General features: G+C 39.0%; 1 protein-coding gene across 7 annotated transcripts in view; it reads left to right on the forward strand.

Moving 5' to 3' along the window:
• Positions 1-14,606, forward strand: part of KANSL1L (KAT8 regulatory NSL complex subunit 1 like) — a 61,436-nt gene that overhangs the window by 26,582 nt on the left and 20,248 nt on the right. For all 7 annotated transcript variants that reach the window (XR_001522754.3, XR_001522753.3, XM_033516038.1 and 4 more), the window contains exons 5-6: positions 2,195-2,316; positions 6,504-6,705. Coding sequence is in view for 5 of the 7 variants with exons in the window: in XM_033516038.1 (XP_033371929.1) it covers positions 2,195-2,316; positions 6,504-6,705 (324 nt within the window). In the remaining 2 variants the exon portion in view is untranslated. The remainder of the gene's footprint in view (positions 1-2,194; positions 2,317-6,503; positions 6,706-14,606) is intronic.

The raw sequence follows: 14,606 nt of genomic DNA on the forward strand, positions 1-14,606 counted from the left end.
CAGGGTTTTCTTTTGCTTGAAAGTACATAAAGGATGTGGTAGGATCACATTGCTGAAGAAGATACTAGAAATTTGTTTTTCAGAATGAATTTATGCAGTTTGTGTAAATTGACAAATCTGACAAAGTCACCATTGGGGCATTAATTTGTCGCTCTGCTGCTCTATAGAAATTCCTGGTCATATACACATTTTTTAGAAGGGGTACAAGTAGTAGCATTAAGTACTAGTGCCTGTTCATGAATCCCTGTGCCAATTTTTCTTACTTGATAGTCATCCTTTCCTGTTCTTAAAATGCTTCCTTTGGTTGATAAATCATATACAACACAGGCAGGAGTGAGAAGCAATGACACAGGAAATTTATATGCTCAGTGCTGGCAATTACATAAGGTAACCCAAAGAGCATTTTTAGCATGTGATGAATGGCCCCTGTTTAAGTGGTGGCTTGGAGAATTAAATCCACTTTTCAGTAAGACTTTTGATGATTCTAGGAGTAGTGGTCTGTTTCCTGGTCCCCAGGTAGCCACAAATTTGGTCCAAGGGGTTCAAGAACTTGGATGATCTGAAAATTACTTGGAAGTAGACTAACACATCTCACACAACACATTTGATTTCTTCCCTTTTACACCACTAAAAGCCTCGGGGTCCAATTTCCTTTTTGACTACCAGTTCTGTTCTTAACTCTGAAAGTCTGAGTTTCTTGTTCAGTGTCAGCAGCAACAATGCTGCAGCCTGAAGTATATCTACAGATATTCCTGCAGAATTCCTCAGTCTGGTGTTAAAGTATTTCTTTGTTAAAAATAAGTTATTTTGCTTGTGAACCAAAAGAAAAGTCATGTAGAATAAAAGGCACTAAGGCTGGCAATTTTTATTAACACTATTTTCAAGTCCTTTCACAGTTACATCTATGTTTTCCCTTGTGTTTTGGAAGTCTGCCCATTTTTTAATGCTCTTATATTCAGTAGAGACTATCCTTACAGAATTAATTCTGCTGAGATTTTTAAACCAATCTGCTAACTATTTTACTGGCATCTTGTTTGCTTTGCCCAGTCCTTTTATAATTGACTTGCTATTTCTGTGCTTTAATATCCATCCCTGAATTTTTTTCTGATGTGGAATTTTCACCTGACTACATCACCTCAATGTTAAGAAAGAAAATATGTGAGTTGTAAGAAAACAAACAAAAAAATTCTTCCTCTTTCTGCATAAATGTAAATGTAAAATCATAATGTAAGGAAAAGTTACTAGATAACCTCTAGCAATTCATGTTTTAAACATTCTTAGTTCTGAATGAAAATCCAACAAAGTAATGCAAAAGGTTGGTTTTTTTTAAAAAAAAAGGAGTATGCCATTTCAGATACATTTAATTTCTGTTCAGTGTGCAGAACACAATTTCCTCTAAGCAAGCTACATTTTTTGTGAGAATAGCCTTTAAGGTCTGACATTTAAAACAAAGTATCATTGTGAAATGTTTTTGGAGTCATTCCACAATTCATTGCTTTGGGAAGGAGTAATTCTTAGTCTTAACAAATTGGCTACATTTGTTTCATTTGTTTTGGGTCAGTTTTGAAAGTCAGGGGTTTTTGCAGGAGAATGGGGAGGGGGTGTTTGCCTCTTGTTACTATTTTTGAGGATACCAGAAGATCTGTCTGTTGTTACAATAGTCCTCAAGTAGTTACACTTCCTTCTATAAAAACACCTTTGTCAAGCCGTAGTAAACGATGAAGAGGATTCTTTTAAGAACAAAAATACTTTGAGTGAACAAAATGTACAATGAATAGACAGTTGACCTTTTTTTTTCCCCCCTGTTGAAATGCTTGTCAAATAGCCAGTTAGCAGCTCTGGCTGCAGCTGTTGTAATATCAGCCATAAAATATTCTGGTTTCTTTTTTCCTTTTAAAGACTTTTGGTTACAGTGCTAAAATCAGTAATGTATTTGGGGTACTACTTCAAGTGTATAAACAATGTTCAGGTTTGTGTTGGTGTTGGTGTTTTATTGGGATTTTGGTAGAGTTGAACATAATAATTGTGAAAGAAAAACCATGCCAACACAGTTATTCACAGGAAGAAACTAAATTTGATTATTCCATGATGTACAGAACTGAAATCCTATGTAAGAAAACAAGAACCCAGGAACTTTGAGCTGTTGAGTCTGGATAAAAGTCTTACTACCTTTAATTTTTTTTTTTTTTTCCAGAGCGCACAACTAAGTGAAATCATTAGCAGCCTAATTGCTCCACTCAATCTGTCTCCAGCTTCTTCATCTCTTTCATCCAAGACCTGTAGACACAGACAGCTGGTCAATGGCATCTCCTTCAGGTGGGTGACAATTTTTTTTGAGAATAACTTTTGGTAAATTTGTCTATATGAAACTAATAATCATTACAATATTAAACAAGAAAAAGAGCTGCTTTCTGCAGGCTTCAAGAAAAGTCAAGTCTTGATTGTAAGGTTGAAAATAGTAGAGTTTTGTGTTGTTCCTAAAGATACCATAAACATATGGGCACTATAACTACATTTAAGTACTGTGAAGTTGAATCTGTGAAGTAGTGAAAGAATATAGGAACATATTTATTGTGATTGTTTGAAACAATGCCTTCTGTCATAACAAGTGCAGCTTTATTTCTGGAAAACTGACAAACTAGATTAGTAGAATATGTAAGCACTGTCATGTGTCTCAGCAGAGGTCAGTGTCAGGGCTGTAACTTCATTAATTTTAAGCAGATCAGTCATCAACAGAAGGCCAAGTTTATCTTTGCCACCCACATTTTCAGGAATTTGAAGATACTATTTTCCATTCAAGGTATTTTGACATACCTTCCAGGATGACTGTAGGTTGAAATTAATATTTTAGAAAAATATTTCTCAGTGCTAGTCCATACTACTTAGTAATTCTATCTTTTATTCAAAGATTTTAAGTGCAGTGCAGGTTGTACTAAGTATTAGCTTCAAAATAACATTAAGGTAATTGAATACAGTTACAAAAGGTCTAGGTATATTGGCTATTTCTCCTGAGATACTTGTAATGCGATTTTTGAGGATGCTGTTATTCACAGGTCTTAATTAGGATCAGGTGGATGAAGAAACTGTTCCCAGCTAGAACTGGGGTGTTTATGGCAGTGTGCAGCAGAACATAATTCCCTGGCTCCCGACTCCAAGAAGAGCTAGCCACACCGTCTGTTTCAGCTTTGCTGCAGAGGCTGCAGCCTCCCACAAAGAGATTATAGTGAGCAGCTTGGATGGGCAGCTACTTTAGGTGCCGTCTGTTCCACAGGGATTGTGTGATTCTGCCCTAAATTTAAGGATGAAGGGGTCCTGGCGTGTGACATCCCTGCTCCTGGTGTATCAGTTGTTTATAGATGAGGTAGGAGAAAATCAGGAGGTTCATTTTAGATGTGGACTAAAATTAGCCCTGAAACAGGAGTTGCTTATAGAGATGGGTATGTGGAAGAAGAGAGTAATTTGAACTGTGTCTTGAGTCTCTTTTTCATGAGACAGATGAAGAATTCCTGCTTTTAAAATCCTTTTTTAAAATCGTAAAAAAAGTTAACTTCATGATGAGAGATTCTAATGATGTAACTTGAAGCCAATTCTCCTCTTATTTATTAGTCACTGTTCAAAGTTAGTGTTTCCATTTCACTCATGGCCTGCTCTCTAAGGTTGTTTGTTTTCTACTCATGACCTAAAAAAGTCCAAAGAAAAATATTAGGACTTGGAAGATTTTCTCAGTGCCATAGCTCTAAACTGGAGTTTGGCAAGTTAAGTGTTGGAAGGGAATCTGAGAGATTTTAGGGCTTTCTAGATGCTGTCTTAAGAATGAATTAAACAGTTAAGTGTAATTTTTCACTGCTTATGAAGTGTTTTAAAATCTGCCAGTAAATACTGTTCATTAAAGATGCATGAAATAGGGTGGTTTTCATGAGGATCCTGCAAGGAAATTTACTGCCTCCTACTTCTTTGGGGTTTTCGAGCATATTTCAGGTTTTTGGTGGTATTTTGGAGGTTTGAGAGCAGGGCTCTTTGGCTCTTATGCTTAGTAGTAGCTATGTGTTCCATTAATTGAATTAACTTATTAGTTAATTATTAACTTACATGCTGCAGTTAACTTAATTCTTAGTTGTTACTCCCCTTGCTTTTTCTAGAGTTCATTCTGACTGTATTCAGTATTTCAAAAAGCAGAAACCAAAATCAAACGGAAAATAAGGGGATTTTTTTTTTTTGAGAGGGGGAATAACCAGATTATAGCAACTTTCACTTAAATAAATTCTTGAAATTAGTTGTAGGCTGTTGGTGTGAAAAACTCCATTTTCCATTTTGAAAGTAGGTTTAAGCATGGGATGCTTAGGGCTGGTAATTGTGGGGTTGCAGTATGAATTGCCATTTGTCAGGGCCTAATTACAGTAGTGCCTTCCTGGTTTTTTGTGTGGCTTTTCCTTGCTCAGTTGAATCTAAATGCCAAGATTAGCCCAAAGTGTTGCATGAAGGCAGATGCTCATAAAAGCAGTTCCCTAATCTAGTGATACCCACTTCCTTACGAAGAGAAAGGAAGGAAAAAATTCATACTTCAGGCCAAATAGTGCCTGTCTGGCTTGCTGTGCAGGCTTGCATCTGGAAGGTCAAGAGCTAGAAAGGCAGACCTATGAGCTTTGAAAGGAGCATTCTAGCAAATTCATGACTTTCACATCTGGCTGTGGTTCATTTTGTTCTTCTGTAGAATCACATTTTGAAAACCACTCAGACTAAGATCAAACTAAACGGGTAACTCAAAGCTTGATTGGGAAACCTTTTACACAAGTGGCAGGAAAACCCCACTGCCATGTACTGGAGCTCTCTTAATCTGAAACTGGAGCAGTGCATTGCTGCAAGGCACAGGAGGGTAAATAGAGCAGATGTCAGAGACTGCAGAGAAATTACCAAGGACCTCAGCAGACCACCAGAACAAAGGCAGGAATCACAGAAGTTGAAGAGCCAGGCTGAGGAGCTTTTTGCACTAATTTTATCTGTCCAAGTTGTCTCTCACTTCAGAGAGAGGTATGTGGAAATCCACAAGTTGAGCTTGGGACCATCTGACTTAGAAAATGTTTTTGAGAATTCAGAGAGGGTATTTTAAGAAATCTTTTCCATGGGCTGTAAACTTTGTATTTCTTTCTCAAGCCTTAAAAATGCAGTGTTAACATTAAGAATGTCATGCATCAGCATTTCAGGCTTTTTCTTGGCACTTCTGATATGTTCCTTTAAATACTTTGTACAATCCCTCTGTTAATTAGCATGTTGTTTTCATGTGTCTGTGTTGCTTATTGAATTGTATTGATGTGTCAGGAAGACAGCTCAAATTCAAACCTGTAAAGCCTTGTTACTACTCCAAAACAGCATGGGATGGTGTTTAATCACACTTCTATAACAAGCCCTTTCATTTAATAAAAATATACTGTTAAAAGAGTATCACCTGTCAAAAAGATTTATAAGTGGCCTTGTAATAAATTCATTTTTATGTTGTAACTTGTCATGACTCTACTAATAAAACTGTGACTTGTCAAAAGACAAAATAATCATTTGTGCAGATAGATGACTTGTTATGAACCAAGGCCAAAATACCTTGTGTAGTTGCACTGCTCAGACAGTCCAGAACTGTGATCAAGGTCTTCAGTATTGTAAAAATAAAAGCACACTTGAGTGCTTTTTGCAGCAAGCCTTTAACTTTGCAGGCAGATATTGCTACAGCAGCAAAATAAAATCAGGAATACCTATAACAGGGAAGTTCATTCTTCCTATTGAGTCATTCCCACCCAAATAGGTGAGTGTTTTAAGTTTTTACCTTGTGCTGCCTATTCTGGTCACCAGACAGGTTGGTGAGGATGGTGTGAGATTGTTCTACACATACATGCAGGGACTTCTACTGCTTTTGGCCATGTCTTTGCACTTGATTTTGACTCTCTACACTTGGAAGTTGTAGAGTTCCTAATTTTGATACAAATGCTTCCCAGTGAGTTGCAAGCCCAGCACTGAATGATCACTAGTTTGTAAAGTTTTGCTTAGGTTTCGGTTCTTGAGCAAAACCAGGAAATCTTGAAAGTATTAGGACAGAATTCTAGATCTCCTTTACAGCATGACTGCTGTCTTGAATGGAACATCAGTATGAGGAAGGGAAATATTAATTGTAACTGTAAATTCATGTGTGTTAAAAATATTAGAGAGTTCTTGAATTTGTAAAAACCAAAACTCTATATATGCTTGAGGGCTTAACTTCATTTTGACATTTGTTTCCATGAGCAGAAAGGTGAAGAAGAATGATAAACTCCCTTTCCTGACCTGACATGGAAGTAATTAACTAGCAAACAAAGCACATACACAATTGTCTGAAACAGCATGCTAAAACCTTGTGGTGTTTATAAAATTCCCTTCGAATTAGATAGCTAATACTAATCATTGTGTGAAATCTTGGCCTGTGCATGGGGAGCATATCTGATGTTTTGTATTTCCTCTCCTCATTATTCATGAAATTGCAGAGCCTCAGATAATAGAGAGGTATCCTCTTCAAGCAGCTGGCTGCTTGACCATCAGCACATCAAGAAAAGAAGAAGAGACAGGACAAGACTCAGATCTGTCTCTGTGAATAGTGTGAGCACATCTGCCCGAACAAGGCCACTTCATAGTTTCCAGAAGAGGAAACTCTACAGAATGCACGCTGCCTGTCATTGGAATCAGCAGGTAGGCCCTTGCTCTCTGTTTGGGAGTGAAAACCCAAGAGTCCAGCTGCTCAGGTTGGCATGTGTCTTGTCTGGTGTGCCAGAGGAATGGTGCATGTTGTGCTGGTTATTTGTTGCATTCAGGGACCATAGAGTGTTTGTGGTGGCTCTACTGGATGTGTGTGGAGGAGCTCAGAGTTAATGAGCTGAACATAAAAATCAAAGATAGCTCAGAGTCCTGCTTATCAAATCAGTTTGTTCTATGGCTGTCTTTAAAGCCCTTGTACAATCTAAGAGACAACTTGAGAGTTTTTTGGGAGGCCTGGCTGCTGAGGAGACAGGCTACAGTGTAAAGCATCTGCCTGCTTGTTTTCAGAGTATTTGTTTTAGCTACAGGAAAGTTTACACAGCTGGTGGCACATTATTTTCTAGGAAATTGAATTGCAATATCTTCATCTTGTTTCCATTTTTGCTATTTCTGATTAGTTACATTGCCTTTTTCATGACACTTAGAGAATGCTTTAAAATCAGAAATTTTTGTGTTACAGGGTAATTAATATTTTAAAACTGAAAAAAAACCACATTGTCTTGTGCAGGGCAAGGCTATCTGCTTGCATCTGCTATTAATAGCATATTGCTGGTAAGAATATATAACGAATTTAGCTGTAGTGCTTAAAGAAACAGTCTAATTTGGGAGCAGAGACAGTATGAACTCATTTTTCAGAACAGTGCTAATCCCAAGAGGTTTTATTTCCTTGATTTTACTTTGCCTTTTTAAAAGTAAGTGTAGTATCGAGGAAAATCTCCATGTCTCCTCAGTTATCTGTCTAGGATTTATTAAGTGTGCCAGTGGTCTGGGGAGCAATTTCCCATGCAGGGATGTTCTGTGCTGATTCAGCATTCTCTGCAAAATGGCAGAAGCGTCCTAGTTTTAGCAAGATACTTTATTGAAAAACTGTCCAGTTTCTTATTCATTTGAGTTCCCAGCTTCTTGACAGTGGGGCTTAAAGACTTGGCAGCCTACCTGGAAGGTTTGGTGGTGAGTGAGTCTGGGAGCTCTGCCTTCTCCTAGGTACTGAGCCTTTTCATCATCTTTGCATTGACCAAGGAGACTGTTGTGGACTTGGACTTGATGTTACATTCAATCCTGTCACAGGGTTTGGAGGCCTTGTGCCATGGCTGATGCCTCCAACTGCTTCTTGCAGCTGTGGAGAAAGCTCCTCAGCAAGACACTTGAGGACTTTCCCTTCTTCTTAAACATGAAGGATTTTCACTCCAGGTGCAGTTTCTAAGTAACAGGCCTTTCTGGAAGCCTCTGTCTTGCAGGTTCACATATTTCATATGTCTCACAAGCACTCCCTATGTCTCTGTATTCTGAGAAGTGGGCCAGAGTTAGTGAAGTTCTGAGAGCATCAGTAAAGGCTTGTGATCAGATACTCCATGTCTGTGGCCTGACAGCAGGAGTTCAAGGCAGAGTTTAGATTTTTACCTTCAGCCAGATACAGAGCTTAGCTGCTCTGCATGCTTGATAGTTTACCTTGACCTGTAGGCTGCAAAGAAAGATTTATAATTAATGTTTGGCTGTAGACTGCAAGCAAAAAGTATGTTTTTAGGTTACCAGTTAATGCTTCAAGTATCAGAGCTGGTGTGTCTGCTCCATGCTCTTGACATCTCTAGTGCTGGGTTACTTTATATTAACCCAGCTTCAGTGTCTCTGTACCAAAAGTGCAGAGTCCCAAAGACAGTGAGGTAAAACACCCCTGTAGGGAATGCTATTTATGCTTACTGCAGCTCTCAGCTCAAAACCCTGTGTTTAGAATCTGCTTTTGAATGTCCTTTCCATGAGGAAGTTAACCAAGATGGAGAACTACATTGTGGGATACAGCCAGATTCTGTAGCTCTTGTTCCTTGAGAAAATAAGAAATTATGCCAGCAGTCGAGTTATCAGCTTCAGTCATCATGCAAGTGACAAACTCAATTAAGTTTTGAAAATCAAAGTAAAGCAGGGAACAAAGCCACTCATATAGTATTGGTTAAAAACAGAGGACCAGAGATTCTGCTGGGGAAGTAAGTGGTAAAATTAGACTGGACATTTCTAGCACATTCTGACAATCAAACCTAAATGGGTATTGAGGCTTTAAATTAAGGGTCAGCAGCAGCATATCATTTCATTCAACAAATCTTACTCTAACAGGCCCTGTCACTTTCTTAGTCCTGTACTTGCCACACTTGGTTACCCAGCTGTTGATGAGATTGCTCATCTTGTAATGAAACAGCACTGGCCATCAGCCCTGGCTGGCTTCTGGATTAGGCAGATGTCTAAGGGTAAGGATGTAAAATGGGGAATGGTTTCTGGGATTGATATCTAGCTTTCCCTGAACATGCTTTTATATTCCCCAGAGTAATTCCCCAGAGCAAATTTTCTCCAGACTTTCACAGAAAAAATGAGTAACTTCTTAGCATATGGAAAATAATTGGATTTTTAATGTAACACTAGTAGTGTGTCTCCTCTAGCAAGTGTCTCTCCCATATTTCCTCAAATTGGACATACTTATATAATCCCTGGTACCACAGTCTCTGAGGACCCTCATTTCTTTAAGGTCACTGGCCTGAAAACAAACTGGGAGTCTTGCAGCAGATGTGGAATTAACAAATTCCAGCTTGCCAAAATCAGAGGAGAAAACAGAATCTTCTGAATGTTGCAGCTCTCCTTGTGGTGCTTGGTTTGAAGAGCCAGCGAGCAGTGCCTGGCAGTGCTGAGGGAAGATGCTGCTCTGCAGAATAATTTGAGCAAGATGGTGACTAAAGAATTATGACCAGAGAATGACAGAAAAATGCAGACCTCTGTGTATGTGACATTAAGAAATGTGGGGACAGCTTTGGGGAATTTTCAAGTGGGTTTTCATTGCAATGACAGGTTGTACCCCTCGTGCATCTGAATGGCATTCAGAGTGTCATCCCTCACATCTCTTCAGATTCATTTGGGAAGCTCATTCTCCCCCTTCACTCCCCTAACATCCATGTTAGGAAAACTTAAGTATGAAACTGTGCATTGCTGTGCTGTCTGTCAGTTCATAAGGTCACTGGGAAGACAGCCACATCTTTTCTCTTAGGTACATGCCACATACATTACAATGAGTGTGTATGACCTAGAAGCCTCCTGTTGCCTGTGGAGAGATGCCCTATATTGTCCTCTGCTGTTTCTTTTCTGAAGAGGACTATGCCTTCCCCTGCTGTGCTAGTTAAATAATGCTTACACAGGGTAGTATCTAAAAGAAAATACAGAAGTGTATGAAACTCTAGAAGACCTTCCAGACTGACAAGATAGACCACAGATAAATAAAACAGGATGCAGGGTGTTTGATTTATCTGTCCCCATCCAATATCCTCAGGAACTTGAAACATCCTTTGGGGCCAAATCCGCTTGTTCCTTAATTCAGAATGACTAAGTACCATAAGATGATCCCTGAGTCATCATTTGGCCCTGGAATCTGTTTTATATCTTCTCTATCTAAATAGCTTTGTAAGAGCTTAGGCCATTTCTTGATTGAGAGTCATGCATGATAAACCCTGGGATTGCAGTCTGTGCTTCAGTCTAGAGGACATGATTGTAGTGGTGCATTTCTTCAGCATGGTGTTTGTATGAATGAGGGATAAAACTTGTATTTAGGACAGCACAAAGTTGTAAGCTACAGGTGTGTTCTAGTGGGAGGAGACAATGTTTGCAAGTGGGAGTTGGAAGTCTGAGTGCTTGGATCTGCCCCTCATTTGTGTTGTTACAGCTGGCAAGTCAAAACCTCTGGGTCATTGTTTCCTCCTGTAAAATGTGTGTCATGCAGTTTCAATGCTAAGAAAGAAGGCCAAAAGTACCTAAAGATTAAAACTGAGAAAGTCTGTAAGTAGCAGATGAGTGTCAGGACTGTAAGACACCTAGTGAATCATTTCTCAGTGGTTGTTGCATTTATAACTGCCTTCCTCCCCCACCCCACATTCTCCAGTCTAATGCCTTGTGCTTCTGCAAATGATTTTCCTATAGTGAGGAAAATTGTACCTCTGTCTCCTGCTGGTTTTTTTGTCTGCACTTGAAGGAACTGTATTATCTGTGACATACCAGCAGTTTTAAAAGCAGACAAGTGTTGTACTAGTCAGAAACTCTCTGAGAGGTTTGCTTAGCTGACATGCCCTGATGTTTTCTTTTTTGCTATTTTATCTGTGTGACTTGCTGCAGGATTTTTTTAATTACAAGGATTTTGTTTTGCCAGTGTATTTTGTTAGTTTCTCATTTAATATCCTAACAAAGGATATTAATTCCCCTTTTTTCAAGTCATGTTTTGCCAAGAGATGTCATTGAGGCTATGTAGACTTTTAATCTATAAAAACTTTATACAGCTCTAAGTAAAGGTAAGAGACAATAGAGCTGTGGGATTGGAGTACTGTCAATCCTGTCTGTTTCTTTGCAGAGTTGTAGAGCATGGTAGGGCTTTTTAATCTGAAAATTCTCATTGTAATCATGTCCCACCTGCTGGAGAAACAGCTGGTTGTGGGGACTGAAGCATGTGGAGAAAACAGAATTCAAATTTGCAAAGGTGCCAACACCCTGAAAGTTGGGAATTGAAGTGCAAAAGCTTACACTTTGGATGCCACAAGCAAGCAGTTGGTATAATGTTGCCAACTCATGCAGCTGCATATTGCCACATTTTCTTTTCTGCAGTCTCAACTGGAAGTAAGAACAGAAGAATATCTGCTTTCATTTAGTGGTTTGGAAAAAAAAAAAAAAAAGTAAAAAAAAAAAAGTGAGTGCTTGTCCAGAAGGCTCTGAAACAGACAGGAGAAAAGTATTTAAATTCTAGGGTATGACTGTCTTGTTTTGATTTAAATCTCATGGTCGTTCTGGGATTTTTGTGTTCAGGAACATTCCCAGTCCATGTCTAGTGCCAGTGGTATTTTTTGTTGATGCTGCTTCATAAATACGTGTGGGTCTTTACCCAAGTATTGTTAATTTTCAGGTTTTTGGAAAGAGTGTATATATATTTTTATTAATATATATGCACACACATATAATTTATATTATATCCAGCATGCATCACCTTTATCTTACTTGCTAAATGTCTGCTATTTGCTAGGGATCTGTACCTGAGAGGAAAGAAGTTGCATTGAGAGGAGTCTACTGGCTGTCATCCTCTTCCTTGGTATTCTTAGATAGTGGTTCCACCACCTGCTTCAGCATAGTTTCCTGGCATTGCTGACTTCTGAAAAAATGTTGTTTTGTTGCCAAGTCTCCTGCAAACTGGTTCAATGCAAGTGTTGTGGTACCTCAATACAAGTGGTGTGGATATGTCAGTCTTGTGGTCTGGGAAGGAGAATCCCATGGTTGCCAAGTTTGTAAGTGAAAATAACAGTTAATGAAATTGCTACTTTAACCCTGGAAGTTAAAAAATAAGACCTTCTGTTAGTTAAAAATCAATGAAACTTGAGTGGCAAAAGCAGTTCTTGTAGGCATTCAGCTCTTCTGAATGTGTGACAAAGACTTCTGTCTCTGAGGGAGGGAGGCATGAAGGCAGAAAGGAAGGGGACGGACACCTCTATCTTTGCAAGTCTGTGATACTGCCAGTAGAACTAGATCCATCCTCTGAGGTTTGTGGCAAGCCAGTAAGCCTGTGAATTCCTTTTCTTCTTTTTCTTTTTTTAGAATGAAAAACCTTCATGCTTTCCACAGCCTTGCACCTTTAGTGTAGTGGCATTTTCCTAGTGTTTTACTGATCACATCTATTCTTAATTTCTGCATGTTTTTGAGAAAATATCCCTATGGATTAACATACCTTTCTTTCTTTGGGTTTATCTGGTCAAAGATTGAGCAATAACCTTGATTTTTCAATTGATTTTCTAGTTGAACAAATTATCTTTGTTTCAGGATGTAGAAGACAGCATGCACTTCTGCAGAGCAGGTGAAAGTCCCGTTGGCTTATTGCAGGATTAAAGAAACTAAACTCCATGTATGCTTAGGAGACGTGGGTGATCTCTGAGAACATTAGAAGCTATCACATCTTGTAGGATACTGACCAGAAATTCTGAATTTGTGACAAGCTGGATGCTGAATAAGTTTTCATTAGCATTTTATACAAGTCCCTGTTCTCTTCCTGGAAAAAAATTGATCTCTGCCATGGGATCTGCCACTTCATTGACAGCTTTAGAGGGGCCAAGGCAGATGAAGTTGTTTCCATCCTGGGACACCTTGCATCCCTGTACCTGACATGCATGGGAAAGGTCTGTCCATTTGACTTCTCTAAAAACTTCATGTGGAAGAGAGGGTCTGACATATGGCAGGGGTGTGTGTGTTTGTCAGCACCATCTGTTGTGCACCTTCCCATGCAGGGATGTCTTGGATGCTATGCCCACCCTCTCTCCCACTGCCCATTAATAAGAAAGAAGCTCTTGGGGGCTTTCAGATTAACCTTTCACCATCCTGGTATTGTGTGTTGGCCAAAAGCACTCTGCACATGTACCTTGTGAAACACAAGGCTTCATGGAACTGTGTGCTCTGCCAGGGGGACACAGCTCTGCTCAGAGCAGGTTGTTGAGTGCAGAAGAGGGAGGCCATGGAGGAGTTGGGCTGTCCTTAAGGCAGATGCTAAAGCACTGAGGCAAGCAGGCCACTCTATTGGTTTGATCTGTACACAGCACAGGATTAAAAGCTGCTGTGTTTTGGTGTTCAAAGGGGAGTTGTTAGCCACCCACAGAGATGTTCTCTTGAGTCCCATAATTAAATCTCTGCAGTTTAGTTGCCTACCCATTTACTGAAGAATAGTTTTTAATATTAAGGGAGATAGCTCTTCTTTGATATTGCTGAAAACTTCCGAGACTGTGTTTGTAGAGAGAATAAATGCATTTTTCCTTGCCTTTTTGGGCTTAATAAGAGTAATCAGGAGCAGATGTGACAGGTATTCAGCAGAGTGTATTTGAATTAATTTAATTACCTTACTGGATTCAGACACAGTGGCATAATTGAGCTGTGGCTCTCTGTACTGTTACACTTGGGCATGTTTCCAGAAATGGTAGTGATCAGTAGCTGAAACCACAAAATGAGGATTCACTTCACAATTTTTTAACTGGGAGCACAAAACATTTTTCCTTTCAATTATAGCATGCTTTATAGACTCAAACTTTTTTCTCTGCAGAAGGATGGGATGGGCAGTAGAGTTCAGCCTTCTGACCCTTCAAGAACAGAGGCATGAGCCAAGTGTACTTTGTCTGATGCATCAATCTGTCACAAGCAAGTGCAAAAATTGTTTTGAATATCAAAATTAATTGCTCTCTGTTTTCTGTATCCCAGTAAAAAAGTACTAAGGGGAGAAATATCCAAGCTCAAAATTCATAATACTCTAGAAAATTAGAGTTTGTTGGTTGACACCACTCAGTTTCATAAGTTTCCTAAGTTTAAACCAGAGCTGTTATTTTTGTTGAATATTTAAACTTTACACACTCCTCATTTCCTCTTAAATACAATGAATTTTCCCTAATACAATGACTTTTATGTAATATTATCCTTCAAATCTGCTTGAGCTCAGGAAGCATGAGATTTTGTATTTCAGTAATGAAGAAAAACATTTCAGGAGATGTAGAAGGTGTAGTATAGCAAGGGGAAAGGGGAAGATTGATCAGAGTTTTGTAATCTCTCTTGCTTTCTGAAGGGTTGGTATCTTGGGCAGGTTTGCTGTAGGGGCCTGTCTCCTAAAAGCTGTGTGCCATGATGTTCCTGTGTCATTGCCATGGCTGAATGGATGTATATGTGGGCTTGTTTTCAGCTGGATTTTTTTGTTGCTGTGTTAAAATTTCAATAATTGACTGCTGTAAAAGGCAGTTGGATTGTGGACTATATTCTACTTGGAATTGGAAGCAGAGAGAGTTTAGTTTTCAAATAAACAG

This window comes from Parus major, chromosome 7, assembly GCF_001522545.3.
Source record: "Parus major isolate Abel chromosome 7, Parus_major1.1, whole genome shotgun sequence".
Classification (NCBI taxonomy): Eukaryota; Metazoa; Chordata; class Aves; order Passeriformes; family Paridae; genus Parus; species Parus major.